General features: G+C 43.3%; 2 protein-coding genes and 2 long non-coding RNA genes across 7 annotated transcripts in view; 3 read left to right on the forward strand and 1 right to left on the reverse strand.

The window, feature by feature from the left end:
- Positions 1-16,969, forward strand: part of LOC126534307 (protein-cysteine N-palmitoyltransferase Rasp-like) — a 76,685-nt gene extending 59,716 nt beyond the window's left edge. Inside the window, exons 11-12 of the mRNA XM_050181583.2 lie at positions 7,025-7,169; positions 16,691-16,969. Coding sequence (XP_050037540.1) covers positions 7,025-7,169; positions 16,691-16,797 — 252 coding nt within the window. The 3' untranslated portion in view covers positions 16,798-16,969. The remainder of the gene's footprint in view (positions 1-7,024; positions 7,170-16,690) is intronic.
- LOC129385744 (uncharacterized) lies at positions 1,691-4,684 on the forward strand. The gene is made up of 3 exons (XR_008613280.1): positions 1,691-1,877; positions 2,786-2,821; positions 4,629-4,684. It is a non-coding gene; the product is annotated as an uncharacterized lncRNA (long non-coding RNA).
- A 1,605-nt stretch (positions 16,970-18,574) lies between the features above and the next one.
- LOC126534312 (protein-cysteine N-palmitoyltransferase HHAT-like) overlaps positions 18,575-26,024 on the forward strand; it is a 44,729-nt gene continuing 37,279 nt past the window's right edge. Inside the window, exons 1-2 of one of the 2 annotated variants that reach the window (XM_055072805.2) lie at positions 18,575-19,639; positions 19,761-19,852. In XM_055072805.2, coding sequence (XP_054928780.1) covers positions 19,566-19,639; positions 19,761-19,852 — 166 coding nt within the window. In that variant the 5' untranslated portion in view covers positions 18,575-19,565. The remainder of the gene's footprint in view (positions 19,640-19,760; positions 19,853-26,024) is intronic. The other variant, XM_055072806.2, reaches the window with a different exon arrangement.
- LOC129385743 (uncharacterized) overlaps positions 21,496-26,024 on the reverse strand; it is a 141,999-nt gene continuing 137,470 nt past the window's right edge. For all 3 annotated transcript variants that reach the window (XR_008613279.2, XR_008613278.1, XR_008613277.1), the window contains 2 exons: positions 22,773-23,010; positions 21,496-21,729 (listed from right to left, as the gene is read on the reverse strand). This is a non-coding gene — a long non-coding RNA (uncharacterized lncRNA). The remainder of the gene's footprint in view (positions 21,730-22,772; positions 23,011-26,024) is intronic.

Genomic DNA, 26,024 nt, shown 5'->3' on the forward strand with positions numbered 1-26,024 from the left:
TCTAAGGCCAAGCACCATTCCCCCCTCTCTCTATCTCTCTCTCTCTCTCTCTTCTTTTTTCTTTGTACTGGAACGACAAAATAGTTTGGTCTACGCAGAACGGGGTGGCCTTTATTAATTTGTCACAGCCGCAGCTTGATACTGGAAAAGAAATAGAGATTTTTTGTAACAGGGATGAGAAAAGGCGTGAACGAAAGTAAAAAAAAAAGAAGAAAAAGCCCGCGCTGCGCCGAGTAGTCGTATGTATTTTAGAGGTATGAAACCGGCGCAAGGGGAAGCGTCATATTTCAACTTCGCGTAGGAGTGAATACTACGCCAAATAAAGTAAGAAATGGCTACCGGTAAAGTAGATTAGTCGGAGATGATACTAGTCACAATATTAAAATGTATGTAGTGCACGTTCGGAACGGCACACCTCATCACACCACACCACACAGCACCACGCCATACTGTGCACAGGTGCATATGGACGCAATGGTTTCCTGTCAAAGACAGAACCTCATTGCAAGTCTAGTCTCGGTAAAACAGCTCTTCGCGTCGCGCCGGACGCTATCGGTACGCCGCGGAACTCGCGGACCGCTGGCGTTGAAAAGAGCACTCAACGCCAAAAGACGGCAATCAAGTATATAGTGCCCCGTATCTGCCTTTTGAACGTCGTTATTGTAAATGATGAATAAAACGTCAGTGTGCTAGAAGTTACAGCTTGAGTGATATTGCGAAAAACATTAGGATGAACTCGGAAGCAATATTTTTTGTAACTTGCTCGAGATGCACCCAGCGCATGTAATGCGGTCTTGTCTGGTTGCCCAGATTATCTCATGTTGCTGTTCTCGCAACTTGCCCGGATGTTCTCGTTTGTGTGCGCGCATAACGGCTATGGCTTTTGGCTGAAGGTAACTTGAAGGTCGCCGAAAACGGTAGCTAAAAGCACTTCATGCTTTGAAAAGTACTGGATCTCCCGTAATCGAGAGTAGAAGTAAGCATGAAATGGCTACCAGCAAAGCCAGAATCATAAAGCGGGTGTAGTGCAGGTTGGCAAAGGCGCACCCCAACCACACCACGCCGCACAACGCCATATTCTGCACTGGTCCGTATGGACGCAAACATTTTCTCTCACAGAAAGACCCTCCTTGCAACTCTCGTCTCGGTCAGACAGCCATTCGCGGCCCACCTGACGCTGCCGGCACGCCGGGCGATAGCCGGACGTGCCGTGGGACTCAGGGACTGCTGCCGTTCGAAACAGCTCTCAGCACCAAAATATTACAGTCAAGTGCATAGTGCCCTGCATCTGCCTTTTGAATGTCACCCGATTGGATATCACAAATAAAACTTCAGCATGCTAGAAGTAAGAGCTCGAGTGATATCCCGAATAAACATAAGGAAGAACTCGAAAGCAATATTTTTCATGCGAAGCTTGTGTTGCGCAACAAATGGCGTTGTAGTGGTCACGCAATGCAGCGCCGCTGCTCCCAGAGCAGAGAAGCTGAGGCAAAGGGCGCTTTGATAAGTTGACAGCTGCGCCGGCGCTGGAGCGTGAGTCATTAGCAAGGATTCCAGCTGCAAAGGCGCGCGCTCACGTCACACGCGCAACCAATCAGAGCTGTTTCGCTTCCGCCTGGGAGGGAAAGGGCAGGAAAGGGTAGCGCGCGCACTGCGCCGGCTTCGTTTCCGTTCAGTTTAGTCTCGGAAAACGGACGGGACGGCAGCGCGTTGCGCGTTCCCCCGAGGAACGGGCAGCGTTCGACGAGCGGTGGCGAGAACTCGCCCGTGGAAGGGCTCGTCGTCGGCGCACCGATCCAGCCATTAGAGCCGCGCGAGTCCCGGAAATCCGACAGCAACGAGAAGAAGATACCGAGCTGAGGGACCGGCAGACCGAAGTAATCCGGCAGCGTTACCTGTGGTTTACTTAACCGTAACGGTCATGTGCACGCACGAGAACATTAGCTTACCCCCCTTTTCTGCAAGGGGAAGGGTTGGCCTTTTTATTGTTAACTTTTTCGGGAAGTCACTAATGTGCGTAATGCTCTCTTGTATGGTTGCCCGCACAAAATCCTTTTGTTCTCACTACTTGGCCGGATGTTCTCGTTCGAGTGCCCGGATAACGGCTCTGGATTTTGGCTAAAGGTCATTTGAAGGTCGCCGGGAACGGGAGCTAAAAGCATTTCATGCTCAAAAATTCTGCTGTATTAGTAGATTCCCTCTCTACAATACAAAAAAAAAACATCACTGTTATCTGCGGTTAGAGGCTTGCTAAAAACTAGAATATCCGCGAAAGTCAAAGAGAGGAAGCGCGGCCCCCTTGACCATGCCACACCAGCCTGCCGTGGCATCACTGATTTTCACAGCGTCTGCTTGGATCAAGCTATCTTTAATCTGGTAAGATAGATCATATTCTAGCTACAGACTACACTTGACAATTTGTAAGAACGTTGACTGTGCCATAAAGTAGTAGATGCTAAAAAAATTACTTTGAAATTCGTAAAGTCGAGCGATGTTTCTGAACGAAATTTAAAAAACTTCTTGCTGACTAATTTTTCTTCTCATAATCGGCCTCCTACCACAAAGTTATCTAAAATAGTGGGCGAACGAACATTTTATGAGTGTAAAGAAATTTAATGTCTACCTTTAGCTTCTCTTTACCTATAGACTGTTGAATAGCAGAGACCTCCACCCTTGAGCGGCTGTGCTTCCTGAAAATCTACAGCGCCATGTCAATTGCTTTTTTTGTGTGTGTATAATATTAGAGCGTGTTTGATAATATTCTCGTGGCCTACCTTTATTTTAGGTACTTTGACAGAGGAATGCACCTATTCATTCGAAGGTACGTAAAGCTAATTGAATCTTATAGTCAGCTATTTGTCATTTAAAAACAAAATACAAAGAAAGTGTGAAGCCCCATATTGCCGGAAGATCTTCCATGACATGCAAATTTTTGTATCTCTTCAAACTTCTGTTTAAGAATATTCTGAAGTCGACGGGAAGGGTTCTTAACTGCGCTGTTGGGAGTGAAATGAACTTTCTACACATGTGCACATAGTTTGCCGCGGCATTATTGAAGAGACAGCTTCGTTCCTTCACAAAATTCAGTGTGTGATACGCGTACGTTTTTTGAACGTCACAACCTCGGAGCCAATCCCAGAGATAATTTACCTTCATTGATGTTTAGTTGTGAACAGAAATTTAATTACACATACACAAAAGCAGGTAGGATTTTCCCTTCTCAACAGTCCGGACCACCTCGAGTTTTCAAAGATCACGTAAAACACAAAATAGGACAATTTCTTTCCAGAATGGCTCACGGCACGTTAGAAGCGCCCATATAAAAACGAGTCCTTGAAGTTACTTTAGCATTGGATGTTATTTACTTCTAAGTTTATGTAAGATAAGCACGGCATTTAAGGAGGAAGGTAAATATGAATTATTTTCCAGATTGCTTTTAAGCATGAAAAGTATGTATAGGAGAGTAACAATTTATGTATTTTTTCAGGAAATTCTTGAGTCAAAAGAAAAGCATTCGCAATATGAGAGGTTGTGGTAGAGGGCTCTATATAAACTATAGCTTACTCAGGATTTTATTGTTGACCCAAATCGAAGAACACGAACATCATTGCATTTCCTTCCTCATTGGAATTTTGTGAATCGTGCTCAATAGAGAAACTTTAGACACAGAGGGGAAAGGTTGGGTAGATTATGTTGCAAAGTTTGTAAGGCGACAAGAAAACTGGTTACAAAGCATGAAAACGAAATAACGACAGGTAGTGCGCAGGCTTATCTGCGCATATTCCGGCACGTGCCTCTACGCGCTGCATCTCGAGCAGGCTTTCTCCTGTACACAGCGACAACGGATGTTGAGTTTTCGCTGCAGGCGCGGTGGCTGGACCACTTCGGGCATTTTAACGAGCGACATTACCTACTGACTATCCTTGGGCGTTGCCGAGCACAATGTTTGCTCCAGCGCGGTCTTCATAGGCGTACCATAGCTTCACGTCCAGTCGAAACTTCCCACCTAGTGTGGGATTGGCCGCGGCTCACTAGGCATGGGCGGAAAACCAACCAAAAGCTTCCCGCATCGTTATGGCCGGCAATATTGCAACAGTGGATAAAGCCCTGCGGAGAAATCCTCATCAGCATAATCGTAACCATCATCATCATCATCATCATCAGTCTGTTCTATGTCCACTGCAGGATGAAGCCGATCCTGTGATCCTGTGAAGGCGATCCCTGTGATCTCCGTTAACCCTATCCTGCGACGCCAACCGGTTCTAACTAGCGCCCGCGAATTTCCTAATTTCATCGCACCACCTAGTGTTCTGGCGTCCTCGACTGCGCTTCCCTTCTCTTGGAACTAGAAAACGGAAAACGCATCTTAGTGGTCATCCATGTCACATTTTCCAGAAGCATAGATGCTCGCGTACTTTATGTATTTCTAAAATTTTTCATTTGTACGTACTGCAGCCCCATAGAAGTGCTAAGCCATTAGGGGGTACCCGATGCCACTCTTTTCATAGAAACCATCCCCCTTTCCTTTCCGAGTAGCTCCCGAGACGGTAATCACCAAGAGACGATGTAGTAACCGCGGACAGTAAATAAGAAAATGTTACCCTTGACACTGATTCGTACCCCTGCAGGTATTTCTACGAGCCCGTGGTAGGCAGCCGCAAGGGCGCTGGGTGGTTACTGCTGGGAGCTGCGACATCATTCGCCTTCACCTGGTTCTGGCACAACATGGAGAAGGCGGACGGCATCTTTTGTGCGCTCAGCCTGCTCGGCATCGCCTTGGAGGTACTTGTAGCTGAAGCCAGGAAATCGGCGTTCGCCAAAGCGTTCTAGACCTTCTACACTATTCGTGGTGACGAGCCTTGTCCCCTTGTAGAAATTGGCGTGGTTGTTACACTAAATGAATTAATGTTTGGTGAAAATCTAGACAGTTGTAACAGGGGAGAATAACGAAGGATCACCAGATTCGCTGGCAGTAACTTTTTTTAAGTGCGAAGATCTCTTTTTTAAAGAAAACTTTTGGTGGGACCTTTACTCGGAGACAACTTCACCTAAATTAATTTAATTAGATTATCGTGTTTTACGTGCCAAAACCACTTTCTGATTATGACACGCCGTAGTGGTGGACTCCGGAAATTTCGACAACCAGGGGTTCTTTAACCTGCACCTAAATCTAAGTACACGGGTATTTTTGCATTTCGCCCCCATCGAAATGTGGCCGCCGTAGCCGGGATTCAACTCCGCGACTTTGTGCTTAGCAGCCCAACACCATAACCAATAAGCAACCACAACGGCTCAACTTTACTTGCCTGTGCTGTGAAAGCTGTGGGGCCGAAAATAGGTGTCTCCCTACGCAACACGAAGGATGTCCCTAAATTTATCTATAATTTTCCCATTTCTCCAGTTTAAATAAATTCTGCTTCATTTATTATTACGTTAACAGTGTGATGGGAAATAGTACATATTAAGAAAAAGCATTGTTCACTGTGGAATAAAATATTTTAAGTTTTATTTCGTTTCTCGGAAAGCGCACTACACTTTCCACCGACTATTTTCTACAGCCAATATGGCTCATGCTCTCGTGTCCTGGAGTTTCGGGGACATGTTCGTCGCCGAACGTCAACACTATGTATGTGAGAATAAAAAAAAACATTTCACAAGAACGTAGTGCTCACAAACTTGTGCTATTTCTATATGGCAATCGCAAAGATAAAATTAATATTTCGGCATATTATATTGAACGTTCAGGGCTATTCTCGAGGTTGTCAGTATAGAAAATGGGTGTAGACAGAATGTGAGGAGAACCGAAACTGGAACCGAAATCAACCGCAAGCGTCTGCACTACTAGACGGAGCAACGCGATTTTCCTAAAGCTTTGCCCCCCCCCCCCCCTCTCCCAGCTTCTCTACCCTTCACTCCACTGGCAAGATAAGTTGTCTCCGAGCATAGAAAATCTGGGAATGTTGATCTACGACGCCTTAATATATAAACTGTCTAGTCAGCGTAGTCACCTTAGTGAAACGCTAAAATACAATGTCGTAGGGCACATAACTGCATTGACAATTTATAAACATTATGTAGACTATATAAATCTGTCTTATCGGAAACCTGTTTTGCAAGAAAAAAGCAACAGCGTCAAAATGCAGCATCACACACAAAAAAAGAAAATGGTTATTTTTTTTTTTCGCTTTCTCGCCATCTCTTGCGTACTTTCATTTTCGTTACGCGACAAAAACCACATATTCATTTGCGACTAAACCTTTTATCCTGGAAGAGAATCATTGCTATTTATTATCCCCAGCAAGCGCTCACGCAGTGGCTTGGCTGTGGTGAAGCAAGGGTTGTGGGTAACGAGTGGGGGACACGAAACTTAAGCTGATTAAAGTATGTGTGGAAAGCGCTTGCTCCAGTGTCCACGAACACATCCTAACGCTAAAATTGTCCGTACAAGCCTGTGGCAACCAATCGAGTTGAGAGACGTACTAATAAACCGAAGCGTTCTTTGCGAATCCTGCCAGGTCTGGGAAGTCCGGAGTATGTTAGCAAAGAAAGCTGGGACTTGATAAAGCTTACCTAACCCCGTAGTTCCAAGCGTGCTCAGATAGCGGACAGTGTACTACTCACTGTCGAACTACCTCAGACAAACCTAGTTTCTCTTGTCACCTCGTGGTTCGTTGACAGACACGTTCAACGTAGCACGGCAACTCGGTAAAGATAGAGATTGCATACGTGCCGCCTCTGTGAAACGTCATTTCGTTTTGTAAGTGAAACAGACTACTACGATAATTTTAAGAGTGTTTTCTTTCCTCTCCATCAAAAGAAAATCGCGAACTTCAACGTTTGCATACTATAGCCTTAAAATTTATACTGACGTTGTGTATCATTTATTATCTAATACTGAATTTAGAAAATACCACTTAAGTTTTCTTCCCTTTTTTACCAACTGCCGCCAGATTCGTGGCCGATCCCCTGTATTAGGCATCAAACCGAACCAAACCAAACCAAACCATCTTGTTTTGGGCTGCAGGGTCGGTACCTGGCGACGCCTGGACGAATGCGAGAGGCAAGAGCATTGCTGGGCTCCCCACACTACCTGCTCACCATCTGCGCTTGCATTTTCCATCTGGCTGAAATGGACGTCGTGCTGATCCTCTGCAGAGGAGTACTTCTTGGTGAGCCAGCAAAGCTTAATACTGCCTTGGGTGGTGGCTTATCGTGGCTGGTAATCACAGACCTGTCTATAGTGAAAATACTACCGTCGACGCAAAAGCAACAGGCCGACAGATATGTTATGGAAAATATTAAACTGTATATTATTTCTCAATATGCTACCCGTTAATTAAGAAATCGCTATAGGCAAAAAAAAAACTATTTTAAAGAAATTCTCGTAACAGCGGCCAAGATTTTGTTTGCCTTCATACGGAGTCTATATGGAATGTGTGGAGGTGCTTCATTTAGCTTCGAGTAACGCGGCGAGCATGAGATATTCGTTTCCGAAAAAGAGAGTTTGGCGACTGTATGCGTGTTTTTCAGGAATCAGATTTATCCAAAATTTACCGCAAATGAATGGCAGGAAAGCACTGGTCACACATCGACAACGGTAGACAAGCTTAATAAATTGAGCATTTGACGATAAACTCGTCAGATATGGCAGGTTTGCAAGATGGACTGTAGGGTTGCTTGTAGCGTGTTGCATAAAATAAAAGACTCTAGTAATAATCAAACTCTCAGCACATCGAATGGCAATTTTACCTGAACGAGAAAGGTGGCGCAGCTGTTTTCATTTCCCCCTTCAGAGTTGTCCTATTTCACGTACTCTGTACCTCTGGGAACAACAAGGGACAAGTTGTGACAAGAACATCACCGATTAATCGTTCAAACTGGCAACGAATCTCTAATGATGTAGCGCCAACAATCGGCCTGCACCAGCTTCGGTTTACCTTTTTAAAGATAATTGCTGCGCATGGAGTGCATGAACAAAATGAACACAAGAAATGTACCCCACTGTTGGTGAAGGGTAGGTGGAACAACCACAGGCACAACCGTGCGCCTCTCCAACATGCATGGCTGGCCTATGATTGGACAGTTGTTACTCAACTGCAGAAAAAATGGAACAACAGGATGTGCGGGAGAAGTGCATAGCTTTTTTCGTCATAGCGTTTCGAAATATTGCGTTACTTATACTGCTGTGTATATACTACCCACACACATACTATGTGCTCAAAGGCATGTTTATTCTGGAGAACTAACAGCGCAGATCACCGACAACAGGTGCACACGTGGCGTTTAACGCACTCACTCATAATCTGTGTGCTTTGACCCAATGACCAATTGGAGCCTGCGACAGCGACATGTAGGTTTTCCGGTATTGGACGTATGTATTAACTCTACTGGCACTAAAGCGTTAACTGTGAAGAGCGCGCAACATCACAGTCATTGCAGAAATTGTATGTGAATGCCTGGGACTCAAATGCTGCCTGGCAAATTTGTGAAGTTCCTGTATCTGTTCCACGAACGCGTCACGTAAACTTGCTTAAATAATAATAATAATAATAAGAAGAAGAAGAAGCAGAAGAAGAAAAGAAGAACAAAAAGTGTTTATCAAAGTGCCCAGGAACAACCTCGAGGGTCTTGGTGCTGGCGCACTCGGCAAAACAATGCACATGAACAATGCAAGCTCACACACACATACAGACGCACACATAAAAAGAACAATAATTTCGCGAATAGACATTTTAACAAAGCATAAAATGTGCACACGAAGAGGATACGAAGTAGAAGTGGATAAGCAGAAAAAAATTACTACAGAATGGCCGAACACACAAAAGATATGAGAGTTTTTGTTCAGTTATTGAAATACATCTGCAACTACTTTCAGTAATATATTAAAATTAAGCATGGGAGTATCCAGAAACTGAATAGGTGCCATATGTCGCCTGCACTACAGATAGACGGTTACAAAAATCGGAAAGCTGAAAGGCGTGTTGTTTCCTCGTGCCTTTCCGCGGAATGTAAAAGCGCACGGTAAAATAGCAAATGCGAGCAGCAGATCTTTTCATGTATTAATTTGTGGAGAGAAAGAAAATCCGATTTGTTGCGTCTACAGGTGAGGCTAGGTAACCTGAGTGTCTGTGTTAGCTCTATGGAGATGGAAGGCTTATAATAATAATAATATAAATTTTATAAATAATAATAATAATAATAATAATAATAATAATAATAATAACCTTTCGCACGTTTCGAACATGTACATGTATGCATCAAGCCTGACGAAGATGCTTGTAGGGCAGCGTGTGACAGACCGCCCAAGCTGCGCGAGGTACGCAAATGCATGTTGCTGAAAACAAGCAGCAACAAAAGGTAAGGACCATAGCCGTGTAATAATTACGATTTATTGCACAGAAACTTATATAAAACAATGAAGTTGCAACAGAGAAGGGTCAGTTTAAATTATGTTGAACTATCGATGAATAAATGCGAAAGAAGGCAAAAGCGACAATATCTTATAGGCCCATCTGTTGAATATAGTATGGCCGATATAGTTACACCCACGTTGCTGCCTAAAGCAAGAGAACTCTAGGAATATTTCGAAACATAGAGTGTCACAATAACGCTGAACATCAAGACACGTCGCACAAAAAGCATGGTTTCTGCAAACGTCATGCATGCGATTTAATTGATGAAACAGAAGCTTTATAATTTTATTAGATGAATAACCTGCAACAGCTATTTTATCTTATGTTTGGTGCAGGCAAAAGAATGACGCTTGGTGGCAGTTTATTGAAGTATGTTTTCACATAGTGTGTGCGAGTTCTCCTACTATACCTAGCAGAAAAGCGTGGTATGCATTGATTTTGTTTTGGCCTGACCGATCCTAATGAGGCATATAGAACTTTGTATTGATTATATTAAAAATGTTCTAACACGATTGCGTTTGGGCAAATTAATTTGAAGTTACGGGAAATTGAAATAAATATTCCAGGAAATCCAAATTATAACCAATGTTTTTCAACAGTGAATCCAACATGCAGTTATTTTTTTTTCATCGAAAGTAGACTGTCAATCCGTAACGGGGCGCGCTGTAGCCTAATCCGTGTGTGATAATACGAACAGAAAATGGCATCTAATATGAAACAGTGTATCAAATACAACAAACAGAACCAAGTGCTTCACGCGTTATCACAATAAAAATTTAAACCCAAGTATTTACAGACTCAGTGTGTTGAAGAGGTTTGCATGCGCATGGCTAACAACTAGATTTATTTATTTATTTATAGTACCCTCAGGGCTTACAATGAAGCATTATAGAGGGGAGGGGCTAATAAATACAGATAAGTATGCAAGAAAGGAGAAAGAAAACACGAATACTAATTAGATGACAATGCATGGTACAACGTAAAAATAACTCGAGAGCGACACAAAAAACAAAAAAGCATAATGCGGTAAAAATATAATTATACAAAGAAAAACGGAAAACTTCAGTAATACAGATTAAATATAAATACATGGTATATAGGACAGGTTAGAGTGAGACAATAAGCACAGAATGATAGAAAATAAAGCATAATACAGTACACAATGTTTGCAGATTAGGTAGATAATAAAACAGAGGGTTTATCAACAATAATATTCAGGAGAAAGCGGAATTGCTTTATACATTCACATCAGGCATACTAGATAATATTAGTAAGTGCCTTACGGAAGTTATCTGTGTTAGTTATACAGACTAGTGGATCCGGTAGGTGATTCCATTCCTGGCATGTTTTTGGAAGAAATGAATTACCATAGGTAGACGTTTTGTGGAATGGGATGTTCACCTTATGACGATGGTCCAAGCGTGCGGAAGTAAAATGGGCTGGTTCGATAAAGCGTGATTTGAGTGTAGGAATTAAGTGGTATATTTTATGAAACAGACAAAGGCGAGCGATTTTTCTGCGTTTGGAAAGGAGAGGTATGTTGAGGGCAAGTCTGATGCTAGTTACGCTTGCTGTGCGCTGGTAATTGTTGAGAATAAAACGAACGGACCGATTCTGCACAGCTTCTAAGCTGTTAATTAAGGTTAATTGATGAGGGTCCCATATTGAGGATGCATACTCTAGATTAGGCCGAATGTAGGTGACATATAGCTGTTTTTTCAGGGAAGAAGGTGCGAGTGAAAAATTTCGTTTAAGATAGCCCAGCATGCGGTTAGCTTTTGATGTAATGTGTTCGATATGTCGTTTCCATGAGAGATTATTTGTAATGTGCACTCCAAGATATTTATAACAAGATACTGATTCAAGTGGGATGTTGTTAAGATGGTAGTTATAAAAAGATACTTGGCTGCGTGAGATTCTCATGAATTTGCATTTTGAAGTGTTAAGATTCATGTGCCAGCGGGAGCACCAGGTTGTAACGTTATCAAGGTCTGATTGTAATGTAACCATATCAGAATCATTAGTTATTTTTCGGTAAATTACGCAATCGTCGGCAAACAAACAAATAGAGCTAGTGATTTGGTTAGGCAGGTCGTTAATATAAATGAGGAAAAGTAAAGGCGCCAACACAGAGCCTTGGGGTACACCCGATTCTACTGGCACCTCTGGTGAGTCATTGTCATTGATGGTTACATATTGGGTACGATTAGAAAGAAAGCTGCAAATCCATTTGAATATTAAAGGGTCAATATTTAGAAGGCTTAGCTTATAGATAAGTAATTCGTGATTAACTTTATCGAAGGCTTTAGAAAAGTCTAAAAAAATACAGTCCGTCGCAAAACCTGAGTCCAAGAACGCATGCAAGTCTTTAGTGAATGTTATTAGTTGTGTTTCACAAGAAAAAGATTTTCTGAAACCATGCTGATAAGGGCTAAAAAAATTGTTTGATTCAAGAAAGTTTACAAGGTGAGTGAAAATGATGTGCTCAAAAATTTTGCAGGGTACCGAAGTTAATGAGATGGGTCTGTAATTCAAAGGGTGATGTGGGTTTCCCGATTTAAAAAGTGGGGTAACCTTACCGGTTTTCCAATCAATGGGTAGGGCACTGTCGTTAAGTGATCTAGTAAAAATAAAGGTAAGTATGATGGAGCTGTATTCTGCAGTGTTTTGGAGAAACTTGGAATTAATACCGTCAATACCACATGATGATGACCGCTTTATCGTGAAAATTCTGGCTCGGATACCTGCTGGGTCCAGGGTAATGGGATCTATCGCCGGAAAGTTAGGGGATGTAAAAGGGGGATAGTTACTTAAATTTTCTGTGCAAAATGATTGGGCAAACGTGTTGTTTAGTACAGAAGCGCAAAGATGATTCGGAACTTGATCGCCTGAATCGTTTACGAGACTTATAGCGCTATCTTTGGTACATTTCATAACGTTCCAAAAACGTTTTGGGTTAGTTTTTAACAGAGACGGTAGGGTTGAGTTAAAGAAGTTAAATTTGGACATCTTTAAAGCGCTTGTGTAGGTTTTCGCAGCGGATGTATATGCTAGCCATCGATCAGCGTTTAATGACCTTTTGGCGGAACGAAAAAGTCTGGATTTTGTGTTGGATAATCTTTTTAGATGGTGATTGTACCAGGGGGCGTTAGAGGATTGATGAATTATTCTAAGTGGAATATATTTGTAGATAAGATGCATTAGTGTAGTTTTAAAAGACAACCACATTTCTTGAACTGATAGGTCTACATGTGTTAGCAGGAAGTAGTCAAGAAAGGATGATAGCTCAGAGTTTATAGCGTTATAGTTAGCCTTTTTGTAATCCCTAATATACTTGGTGTGTTTCTTTACTTTTGTAGACGGGATGGAAATGTTAAAGTGTAAGATGTCATGGTCGCTTAAGCCAGGCACGTGGGTTACTGGTGAAACCTTATCAGCATGAGTGGTCAGAATCAAGTCGAGCAACGAACTTGTAGTAGATGTGACACGTGTTGGTTTGATAACGAGCTGTGCAAGGTTAAAATCTGCACAAACGTTAAGAAATCCTGTAGCCTCTGCAGATGTTGGATTAGAAAAGGGGCAGGAACGCGACCAGTCGATAGTGGGGAAATTAAAGTCTCCTAAAAGAAACATAGGTGATCCAGGAAATCGAACGGATATTTCGCTTAGGGTGTCATGAATTTTGTCTGCAAAAGTACTATCGGGATTAGGGGGACGATAACACACCCCTATGATTATTTTTTTGAAATTAATAGATAGGCAGCACCAGAGTAATTCCAAATTAGTGGTTACATTCAAAAGGAATGATTCAAAACTAGAGTTAATAGCAATCAAAACACCACCGCCTATTCTATCGGTGCGGTCTAGCCGATATACAGTAAATTTCTTGTTGCATTGAAAGAGTTCGCGTGTCTCTATTTTGTCAGAGAGCCAGGTTTCCGTTAGTACAACAACATCAGCTCCAGTATCGTTAATTAAACTGTTCAAACCATCTCTTTTAGGAAAAACGCTCCGAATATTAGTAAGGATTACGGATGCTGTTGCCGATGGGCCTCCACCCCTCGCGTGAGCCTATTTATTTTCCGCATAGACACGTCCAGAACGCGTTGCTCCTGGGGAGATGGCCACAGCATTCCTCGTTTGACTGCCAGTGTTCACTTCAATGACGGAATTTTCGTCGGCATTGAACATGTAGCACTTTCCTTCCGAAAATAGTCTTTTGTAGTTTAATTTGAAGTTAGTGTTCAAGCCTTTACCAAATTCCAAAAGTTTCTTCCGGGCGTGACGTGTGGCTTCGCAAAAGTCTTCGCTTACGCTGATACCTGTTCCCGCGAAAGACGACCGTTTGGAAAACACCAGCTCTTTTGTCTTGAATGTGGTAAACTTCACCACTAGAGGCCTATTCTTGCCGCTGGCAAATTTCCCGATTCGATGTGAACGCTCTATACTATCAGGTGGTAAACGTATATCCAGTTTATCTGAGGCGATGGAGATAATTGTTTCTTCGCATTGACGCGCATTCTCAGACGGGCCATCGGGTATCCCGAAGAATATAAGATTTTCTCGTCGTGACCTGTCTTCGGCATCGTTAAGTCGCCCACGAAGTGTGGCGGTTTCTCGCTGCACGTGTTTTATATTTTGACACGTGTCACTCATTTCTTGTTGCAACGTCTCAAAGCGAGTAGTCACACATTCTAGAGCTTGTAGGCGTTCATTCATATCGGTGATGCTAAGTGTGATGGACTGGTGTGAGAGTTTAAGCTCTTCTATCGCCTGTGACATACTGGTTTGGTTTGTTTCAATGCGAATACAACGCGTGTTTGTTTCTTTTACAGTTTTAAGCAATTCAGCCATAACGTTATCATTGGGACCAGGGTTTTGGTCTATGTCGCCACTCAACAACAACAGTAATTTGCAAAAAGAACCACACACTGCTTCTGGGCATGGAAGCACAATTATAAAGCGGTCTTCAGACCTGAAACATTTAGTAGGCAGCATAGAAAAATGACCGACCTGCACAAATAGGAAGATACGGTATGAGGCTGTCATCCTGCTTGTACTTCCATGCCCACTGGTGACGACACGGGAGCTGTCGGCTTTTATGCTTGGCGATATCAGGGTTGACGTCACTCTGCCTAGGTGGCAGTGCTGGTAGTGTCCGGGAAGGGCGTCAGGCGCGCTCCAAGTGTCAAAGCCAGGATGCTGACGGATAGGTGGGTGCGATTGCACCCCGTTGACGCGCCTGGAAACTGTATTCATCGAAGAAATGCTGCTGAAGACAACGTCGGGGGCTGCAGGATTCCTACCGGATTCGGTGAGCATCGCCAGAAACTGCACAAATAGGAAGATACGGTATGAGGCTGTCATCCTGCTTGTACTTCCATGCCCACTGGTGACGACACGGGAGCTGTCGGCTTTTATGCTTGGCGATATCAGGGTTGACGTCACTCTGCCTAGGTGGCAGTGCTGGTAGTGTCCGGGAAGGGCGTCAGGCGCGCTCCAAGTGTCAAAGCCAGGATGCTGACGGATAGGTGGGTGCGATTGCACCCCGTTGACGCGCCTGGAAACTGTATTCATCGAAGAAATGCTGCTGAAGACAACGTCGGGGGCTGCAGGATTCCTACCGGATTCGGTGAGCATCGCCAGAAACTGCACAAATAGGAAGATACGGTATGAGGCTGTCATCCTGCTTGTACTTCCATGCCCACTCTAACAATCTAACAATGTATCAGGAATTGAGAAGGAACTTTTTTCAGTGGGTTATGAAAACACATATTCTTTGTTTTAGTCACTTTATTATTGATTACAGTAACATGAAGCCAATCCATGCATTTGTGGGATGCTTCCTGGAGTATAGACATAGCGTGTGAGTAGCGTTTCGATTGAGATAAAGAAGAGTGTCATCGGCCCACTCGAACAATGGAATGGAAACGATGAATTTTTCACCAAACCATTCTTTAAAAAGGGAATTAGTATGGAACTTTGAGGTACGCCTACCTTTATAACTGATTGTTTACTGCAATCCTGCACAATAGCAGGAAACTGCTCTTCGTCTCACAGAAAGTTACTCAACAATGACAAAACTGCATAAAATGCACGAATATTTCAGGTTATGCTATTCTGGTTTGTTTTGTTTTTTTTACAGCGAAACTGTCTATGGCTATGATCTGATGGATCGCGTCCGTGCGTAGACCAACAGTTTTTCATACGTGGACAGATGCCGAAGATAGAGCAATGCCGGGCCGACCCGCGGCGCAGGTGAAGCAGGCGTTAAGCGCCTACTAAATTTCCCACGTCTGTTCAGTTAACTACCAACAACGCTGTTGCCTCAAGCATGGTACTAGTACTTGGCAAACAACCAGCATTTGCCGACTCATTTGGTCCAAATAGTTCTGTTTGGAATGCTGATTCATGTACAAATATGTGACCGAACCTTCCTAAAGCTAGAAGGATCAACCGACGTCAAGGGGACATGGATATGCATAAATCGGGCATGTGCCTATTGTTTGCCAATACGCTGGAATAAATGTAGCAATGTAACACAAGGTGTATGAAGCCCTAAATGTATAGACTTATGTGTCGTTATTAACTGTGCCCACACACCTCTGTTCCACACTCTTCCCTCGACAAGCATTATGCACTGCCTTCACTACATCGACAGCTGTGAGCTACAGGCCACGACACTGCAGTGCTCGTGTCATCTGATACTGCTTCTACCTCGCTAACTGAAACACGCATCGCGTCCTTTAGATTCCAACTCGTCTCGGCGCGTTTCCATTGCACTTAGCATTCTTTGGGAACTAGCCACGGTTTCTTTGGACTGCCTAATCCGCTTTCGCACGCCGATCTCGGGGGTAGGGATGTTTAACGCATCGTTAAAAACCTAACGGTGGTATCGTACCACCGTTGCCTTTTTTTTACCTTTGTGACAGCTGGCGTTTTGAGACGCTGTCGTTGACACGATTCGTTACTGGTCGATGACTCAAGTGCTGTCAAGCTGCTCCTGTGGTCGCAGCGACGAGAGGCTATCGCGCGACGCTGCAGGGGTTCCCAAAAAGGTTCTCGAGGAAATGGCGCTTGCAAATGGCGCCCATCGAAGGCACAGTGGCAAGAGCCCGTAATACACCATCCACCGTAATGTCACAAATCACCAGCTCCCAAAGAATGCTAAATGCACGGTTGAGTAGCTTCCAGGGTTGGATCGTCATAATTTGTTTTCTCTCTCTGTTACCAAGCGTACGAAAATTTTGTCAAGTCTACTCTTTCCCATTCTGCAGGTTTTCCCTTCCCACTCGTACCTGTGTTGGTGGTCCTGTACAGCGCCTGCCACATGTCCTTCGACGTTGCAGAGTGGGAAGCAACCGCAAAAGGAAAAAAAGCATAGCAACTACGAGACACCGCGTTCTTCTTCGAAATCATGCGCCCTCCCACGCCGCTGGAGGGGAAAGCCAGTCTCTTTCTAACCTTTCCTTGTAGATCCCAGATATTGTGAAATTTCGCTCCGTAGCTAGTTCCTTGTTTTTTTGCCAATAAAGAATACGTTCATTTGAAACTTAGTACACAGCAAACTAGTTTCTTTGTTGCCTCGTTTATGCTCTGCAGCATCTTTATTTTATTTCATTTTTTGTTGGCAGCCCTACTCTCACTTCAGGTCGCGTTTAACCGGCTCGACACCAGAATACTTTCCGATGCGGGAGCTGTGACCACAACCATCGCTGGCGCAAAAGGCCGTGCAAGCATTACTTCAGTTACTGCAGCGCACCTCAATAACCTTTTACACTCCTTCTCTGCGTCCTTCTGCCGAGCGTGTATGGGTTACCCACTTTCTATTTTCCTCTTTCCTTACCCTTACGCCTCGCCTAGGTAAGGAGCCGGACGCTCGCCTGGCTGATTCCATCACTTTTCCTTCAATAAGGCTTCGACTGCGACTATTTGTTTCGACATCGTTCTGCTTACTGCGCTATACTGTTCAGACAAGTGAGATAAAAAATCAAACGGACACACACGTACACAACACATTGAGCATATGTGTGTCCAACATCTCTATTGCACGTACCTCTTGGCAATTAGACTATGTGTACAAAATAGCTTCACCAGTAGCTGCCCATTGTTCTTGTAAATTTATGTTAGCGACCACCGAGCACACTCCAAATCGGTGCTCTCCAACGGATGCTTTCTGACAGCCACATGGCTCGACGGGTTCGTGACGTCAGTTCAGAGGAAGCGCCGCTGGTGTCGACATCTTGCGAAGTCGTTCTTAATAAACGTGCGCAGGACGTATAGTTCAATTATAAGATGTGTTATAAGACATCGGCTGGAGTAAGCGCTTCCATAGAAAGGCGAGCTGCAAAAGAAATAGGTCTTATTACTTCTCCAAGAAAAATCGCGAGAAGAACGAACGGTCATTATCTTTCGTAGTCGAAAACATTACTCCGATACGTCGCTACTGCATAGTATTCCCGTTCATGGCGCCTGCCTCCTCCCGCAGCGTCACCACAAACAGGCAGTTCTCATGCCTGTAAGGTTTTGTACCAATTTTTGTAAGACATATTTCTGGCTTACGTGAAGTTATTCCAGCGTTTTGTGCCACTTTTGCCACTTTAGTTACCTCATGGAAGGCTGCACGGGCATGAAAATAGCCACTTCGCTAATACAACGATATCCAGTAGAGTTTACCTTATCTTGTATTACTGGACGCGAGTGCAAGATCGGTGTTCGCTGCAGTCGCACACGAGCGCAAAAACTTTCAAGAAAGCAATTCTTAAACAAGGCAGTAATGCCGTAGGTCAAGCTTCACGCGACGCCGGCTCACTAAAGGTCGCGCAGAGAAGCAGCTGTGTTCTGCATGCTTGACGCCAGAGAGATCTCGAGTCTGACGCGCTTCCACAATGCGGTGTTTGACCCGTACTTCTGCAGATGTCTCGCGTGCGTGCCACCCTGTGACCTTATAACTTGCGCTCTTCACCCAGCCGAGATCCTCGAGAACACCCGGCAAAAGTCGATAGTTTTGAGACGTGTGTCTTGCCTCGACAGCGGAAGAGAGAAATAAACATGATGATCTTTAGGTTCTCGACTTTTCTTACATACCGCTTCGCTTGCGTGTAGCTTCCCTCCCCTCCCTTCTTTCTCCAATCACAGAAACAAAATCCGCTTTATTAGGTGACAATGAACAACTGTTGTCAATTGCATTTTTACTTTTATTCCTCATTTTTTTTTAATTTTTATGGGTAAATAACTATGCAAAAGTTATTTTGCTATCTTGCCATCTCAAATCAACTTGTTAAATTAGATACGGCCACGTAAGCGAATGAAGAAAACATCGTATGGAATATACTAAGCGATTGCTACCCATCCTCTTCAGCGAAATGAGTCTGCACGTCGTCAACTTCAGGAATCCCTTGCCGGTGTTGAAGTCCGTGTTCATGTTATGTCGCATCGTTTTCTTTGTACGGCACTTCATAGTCGGCGTCTACTGACTGCAATATGGGTTTTGAGACTATCGATTTAAATTCACAATAAGCTACCAATTTTTCTCCTCTCCCGTGGCTCTGTAACGGGATCCTGTGGGATTTCCTTTTGAAGACGTGTCGACATGTCGTAGTTTTACCAAGAACACGATGGGCTATAGTTTAGAAATGTACCATTAATTCCGCACAGCACACAGCTGCCTTCGCAGCGCACAACGAACGAACGAAAAATGACGATTAGAATGTTAGACATCGTTGTACTGTCGGCGCGATGCTGACCTTTATCGCAACGCCTAAGCACTCTTTCTTGGCGGGTTTTTTTTTCTTTACTACACCTTTCAAAAGGTTATCACATATGTCTCCTATTTGGCCCAGCGGCATCGTCTCGGCAGATTAAACGATATTCTTGACAGCGTTCCATGAAGGCAGCATAGTTTGTATCTGGAATAGAAAGCAGAGGATGTTTTGGTTTCCCACACAAGTGACTGAGTGAGTGAATATTGCGGAGTGCCCGACCAATACGTGTAGACCACTGTGACGCTCGCATTGAGACAGCAGTACATTTCTCTTATGGAATCGACCTGGACAGCAGAGAGAGAGACAGACATATAGCTGATTCCTGACAAGGAAACGGGCAACGAAAGATGCAGAGCATTGCAGTCGGCTTCGCAGGTGATAACTAAGCATGATGACTCGTGGCATGACAGAACGACGGAAACAAAAAACCGATACTGACGGCCGATACAGTGACTCTGAAAGGTAGGAAGTGCAAAAAAAAATATGCAGCTCAGTCCGTTTCTTATGCACGTCTTTTGCGCGGCCATTTAGGGGATTCAATGTGCTCTCAGTAAATTTGAAAAACGTGGTCTCTGCTCTCCAGCTTAAAATGGAACATCGTCAGCCTGCTTCACTGGGTCGTTGGAGTATCAAGCTTTGCCTACGCCGTTTGGAGTTTCACCATCGACGACAAAAGTAAGTTGAAGATGGCAAACCTCCCGAAGTAAGGTTATCGGAGACGCCATTGGGGCGAGTTTCACCCAAGAGGGACGTCGTTTCGTGTCCACCTAACTCTAAGTACGCGGACGTTTTTGTATGCCGCCTGTACAGAGGGGTGGCCATAGTGGCCGCGGGAGTCAACACTTTAAAAATAGTTTAGACACTTTGGGTTGTATTTTGTCCCTAAACAGTAATCGCCATCTGTCTTGTCCGCATTTCCTTTCTTTAACGCTGCGAGCCCCGTATTTTCTCATCACGAACGGCTTGCGCGTTATCAGCTTGACAGCATTCTCGAGAGGAAAGCAGCGAGCGCCAAGTTTTTAACAGAGGAAACGCAAGCAAGGCAGATGACAATTATTGTTTGGGGACAAGTCCGAAAGGGTGTAAACGTTTTTTACTGTGAAGTCTGCAACCATGAGCCCAGCAATCGCGTGGTGGCAGGAAAGAAAGTTAGTCACCTGAGCTTACTAACGAAGCAACTTGGATGTGCCTATAAGTGTAGCATAATGCAAACGGAGCCGAATACATAAATATTTTCGTTCGTAAGTGTTGTTCCCCATTCACCGACCTCCTTCTTTAATTTGTACAGCATCATGATTGGTTGGCTTCTTCTCTCACAAACAGTTCTAACCTCAGAACATTTTCGCGAATGCAGTCCACATTAACACTGGCTCTACTGCGTTGAAAAATATATTACCAATAGAAACCAGAGGTCAATTCCTGCATTACTTGAGTGCGGCCAATTCTAGGCGAACGTCATGTTCAGTGCCACCATTGATTTGATCGACGACGCAATAGCTTCCACTCGTCGGCAACCACTCATTATCCTCCTCACGCCCAATCACATTCGTGAACACTGACTATCATTCATATTCACACTTGCAATTACCCGCTCCCACAGGTATGGCCGTCCACTCATACTCGCAGTCCCTCACGTTCATATACATGCAGACGTCCACTCATCGCTAAACTGCTAAACAGCTAAACGATTGTGGTGTGAATATAAATCACTGTACTTCTGACTGAGTTTACCGACCTGTGACAACGTATGCCATGGGTAATTGGCATTACATCGGCGAATGAAACGTCTGAAACAGCCCGCTTACGAAATTTGAATGAGGAGTCGCGGTAGCTATCCACTGACGCAGACGGCTTACAAGAGAGCCCACACTACGGCACCCTAGAATGGAAAAGTAAGGCGAGGTTGCGATGTGAAAAATATGATCAATGTTCGACTTATTCAAAAAACACCCCAGAAGTATACCAAGGAGAAGTAGTTTTCTGCATAAGGCGCTGCATCAAAGATAGCAAGATGATTGGTGACGTGTGACTTGCAAATGCAATCGAAAGTATCACGAACTTGTGCTTGCAATTGACCATCACATGCTTACGTTTGCGTTGCGTTCCAGGAAGCCCAACGTGGCACCTAAAATATCGATGCAAAAATCAGCGATCGTATTTTCCTTGCTACTCATCAGTAGTAGACGCTCAATAATCCGCGAAAGCATCCGAACGAGCACTAAAACAAGTGAAACGATGTTTAATAATGGTACTAAAAACCTAAAACTAAACTAAAACTGAAAACCAGGCTGGTTGAAGTGACCAGACGTCAGCACTGCTAATGCCAAAAAGGAAGAAAGCCCGCTTTATTTTCTTGGGGCGTTGTTTTTATGCACCCGGCGGGCCGCCGCACGCTGTTTGTGTACTGACATCAGAACACTGATGATTCTTTAAAACCAAATCAGAAAGGGGTTTGCCGAACGAAATCAACAAACACTCATCTAGGCAGGGCTAACTCTTTCAGGTACAGTGTAGGCCATTTCCTCTTGAAACCAGCAAAACTGAATTTATAACTAGAAAAAAGAAGAAAGCAATCCAATTGTAAGATGTTGCAACTTTACGCATTTGTCGATTTATTGCATACCTCCTCTTATTTGCCTGAGTCGTTAGACTTTTCTTCTAAATTCAACTACTCTAATCTTCTGACAACACCAAATGTATCTGAACTGATGTTCTGCTGATGCGTGATACATGACAAGCTGTCTCGTTTTGTTCTGCCGCCTATAGTAGGCTCAACAGATCATTACGCTCCCAGCGCAGCTCGTTAGAATCATTTAGCACTTATAAACGGCAAGTCGATATGAAGAATTCACAGATCATTCCAGTGACACGTGTGAAATAGTCTGCGCTTTCAAAACCCGCGCTTGCATTTTGGTTGGCTTGCTATTTGTCCTTCAAAGCCGCGCCTAAGCTCAGACAGCTGCTCCGAGACTAACCAGCGTATGTAGAAATGCCTCTTAGCCCATGCTTGACTTCATATAAATGATGTCTATTGTGAACGCGCCGAAGGAAACGTAGTGAGCGTACCTGGGCACTTTAATGACAGGCGTCATTCTAATCAAGTCAAGCATGGGCTTCAACTTAAGTTGCATTTCTGAATAGGGGGGAGGGGAGTAGTCCCTGACTATGCAAGCGACGTAATAGCTAAAATGAATGCAACTATAAAGGCTACTAAACCATTGCGGTGATAGGAAGAGACAATCTTTCAAATTCACCTGATTTCTAAAAATAAGCTACAGACTGAGGTGATCTTTTTCCAGAGCCACTTGTGAACCCTCCGCCAAGCACAAGTGCGTTATGCAAGTGCTCTACGTTCTAAAAGTAAAATTCCTCATAAAATTCATAAATGCGGCTTACACACGACCTAGAGACATGATAGCATAAGGTTGTAGTTTGTATATACGAGAGAACACAATTCTCTTACACGGAAACTCAAACACAAAGCCTTCCAGTGGTCGTTTGTTTTTGGACCATCTGCCTAGCGCAAGCACGCTAACGAACTAATTGAATTTCTCAAAGTAAAATGTGTCTGCGAAAATTGTAAAGTATGACTTACACTCAACCTTCAGGCATAATCCGGGCACGGCAGCTTCCAGAACATGCGGCTGCTTCACAATCAAATTCTCTTTACGCAGATGGCAAGGCAGCATGATAAATCTTTTCCATCTAGAAGAAGCCAATGTTTGCTGATGCTTCCGTGCCCATTGATGATTCTTGTATCGCATGTGGTACTTGATTAACTCCGATTGCTGTTGTTATTTGAAAGTGATATTGAGTCAAATCCTGATCCTGACCTGCAAAAAATTTCGAATCAACTGAAATAAATGGCGTCCGACATCAAATAACTCAAAGACATCAGATTATCCGCTATTGATGTTAAATTGGACGCTCTGGCTATCCTAGAAGAGACAATTTCTTCATGGCAGGACCAGATTGAACGCATGGGAAACACAATCCCGTCACTTGAGGCACGAATTGGCGATTTAGAGAACCATAGCAGGCAATCCCATTTAATCATTTATGGTCTGTCGGAATCTGAGAGGATACCGAATCACTCGAAAAGGCAGTCAATGAGAGTATTTTTCCGGAAATCCTTGAAATTATGACATTGATATCGAGCGCATTGACAGGTTCGGCTGGAAGGTTAAGGCCCGTGATTCTCAAGTAAACGGACTAACATAATAAAATAAGAATTCTAAAGAAAGGTTATAAACTAAAAAAATACTGAATATTCTTTTGGCAAAGATTTCTCGCTTAGAGACCATGACTTCCGAAGAAAGTTATGGGCAAGCGCAAGAACAAGCCGTGAAAAGCATGATAAGGTTTATTTATCTTTTGACAAACTGTATATGAATAATGTGGCCTATGTGTGGGATGAAAACAACAATAATAAGGTGCTTCTGCAAAACAAAAAAACGAGAATGACAATCCAAACTGCCCTTTGGCGCCAAGTTGCACGCATGTGCTGCAAAAAACTTGAACAGTAGAATCCAAACCAGCACTTCATCACGTTTCTACAATGAAACCGTTAGTCATTTTACTCTTCCGAAGCGAAAGAAAAAGTACCTTAGACTTTTAAGTAATAATGCCTGGAGGATTACTAACAAAAATAGTCTAGAATTAATGTTAATTGAACATGACCATCATATTTCAGACCTTACTGAAACTTGGCAGCACAGCGACATAGCAGACGACTGAGTCAGTCTTTCCTTCTCATAACTTTTTCGCAGAGACAGAGAAGCCTGAGGCGGCAGCATAGCGATCCTTGTGAAATCTTCAATTGAGGCAGTAGTACAGGACTTCTTCCACGATCTAGAGTGCTTATGCTTAAGAATATCTTGCTGGGGTCATAGCTTTATCCTGATAGCATGCTACAGGCCACCTGATTCTACTCCTGATTTCCTAATTAAATTACGAGTGCATGTACTTCTGTCTAAATAAAGAAGTTTTGTTGCTCGGTGATCTTAATTTACCCAGCGTTGATTGGGAGCGCCTACAAGGAACTAGCAAATTCACCAGAAATATTAATATCGTGTTCGGTATTATGCTCACTCATGACCTGGTCCAAATTGTCATACAGCCCACTCGCATCCAAAGTTCAGATTGCTTGATATTTAAATTAAATTATGGGGTTTTACGTGCCAAAACCACTTTCTGATTATGAGGCACGCCGTAGTGGGGGACTCCGGAAATTTCGACTACCAGGGGTTCTTTAACGTGCACCTAAATCTAAGTACACGGGTGTTTTCGCATTGCGCCCCCATCGAAATGCGTCCGCCGTGGCCGGGATTCGATCCCGCGACCTCGTGCTTAGCAGCCCAACACCATAGCCACTAAGCAACCACGGCGGGTCTTGCTTGATATTAAATTTGGCGTTTATAAAAGGGAACTTTAGAGAACCCACTGTTATAGTTGAATTTGTTCCTCATAAAACTAGTAGCATGGGCTATTTGGAGATCAGGAAAAAGCTGATGATGCTTCTGTGATTGCGCATATGGAAAATTGCCTGAGTGATCTTGCTGAAAAGCATGATAATGTATCTTTGTTGTAGAAAACGTTTCCCTGATATGTGTAATTATTGTTTGAATACGTTCGTACCAAACAAGCCAAAGGAAGTGCACAAACGTACACCCTGGATAACGCGAAAGATTATTCATTTAAAACGGAAACTAAAATGGGCTAAAAAGTCTGCTCCCAATCCTATCATCATTAATGATATTAAAAACGCTCTCACACGCGCAGTGCACGAGTCTCAGGACTTCTTTTTCACAAATTTGCATAAGTTTACCAAAAATGAACCAAGAAAATTTTGGGATTACTTGAGCGAGGCTGACAGGCACGTGACGCAGGTTTCGGTTGATGGTATCTCTGTTACAGATCGACAAGTTATCGCTGAGTATTTTAATGCTTACTTCACTGGAGTGTTTTCAAAAGCAAGCACACGTGTTAATCTGCGTCATGTGGACGTTTTAGCATCCCAGGTTGATTTTATTTCATATCACGGTGCAGTCGCAATGCTGTTTAATCTGAAAGCAAAATCGACATGTGGTCTTGATGGTTTGCGCAATATTTTTCTTCGTCGTTATGCCGAAACTATTGCTAACTTTCTTATGATTTTGTTTCGATGTTCACTATTAAGTGTGAGGATACTTGATGTATGGAAGACAGCTAAACTTATACCCGTCTATAAAAAAGTTGACCGTTTGTTAATAAAAAATTATCAGACAATATCCTTAACATCTTTGTCGCAACGTCTTCTTGTTCGGAACACGTTGTAGCAAAACGCATGATTCAATTTCTCGAGCAAAACTCTATACTATGAAGCTCTCAACGTCAATTTAGAAGAAATTGTTCTACTGCAACAAATTTCGTCACCCTAGTTCATTCATTTGCAGCATGCATAGATAATAATGGATAAATTGACGCAGTGTTCCTAAATTTTATAAAGGCATTTGACAGAGTTATTTATGAAAATATGGTCGATAAACTCATAAATATTAACCTTTCCGACTTTTTCATCTCTCGGGTTTCCAATTACCTACATAACCGAAGCCCGTTTGTTTCAGTTTATGGTTGTGATTCCTGCAATCTTCCTGCAACATGAGGTGTGCCTAAATCAAGTGCTCTGGGACCCTTGCTGTTTCTTTTATATATAAATGACATTGTCTCTGTAATTACTCCTGGAACTGAAATTAGCCTATTAGCAGCTGGTGTTGTTTTATTTCGTGAAATCACAGGTGTACATGATCAGGTTGAGTTGAATGCGAATCTTACTAAAGTATCTAAGTGGTGCTCAGACTTTGGCATG

This window comes from Dermacentor andersoni, chromosome 7 (genome assembly GCF_023375885.2).
Source record: "Dermacentor andersoni chromosome 7, qqDerAnde1_hic_scaffold, whole genome shotgun sequence".
Classification (NCBI taxonomy): Eukaryota; Metazoa; Arthropoda; class Arachnida; order Ixodida; family Ixodidae; genus Dermacentor; species Dermacentor andersoni.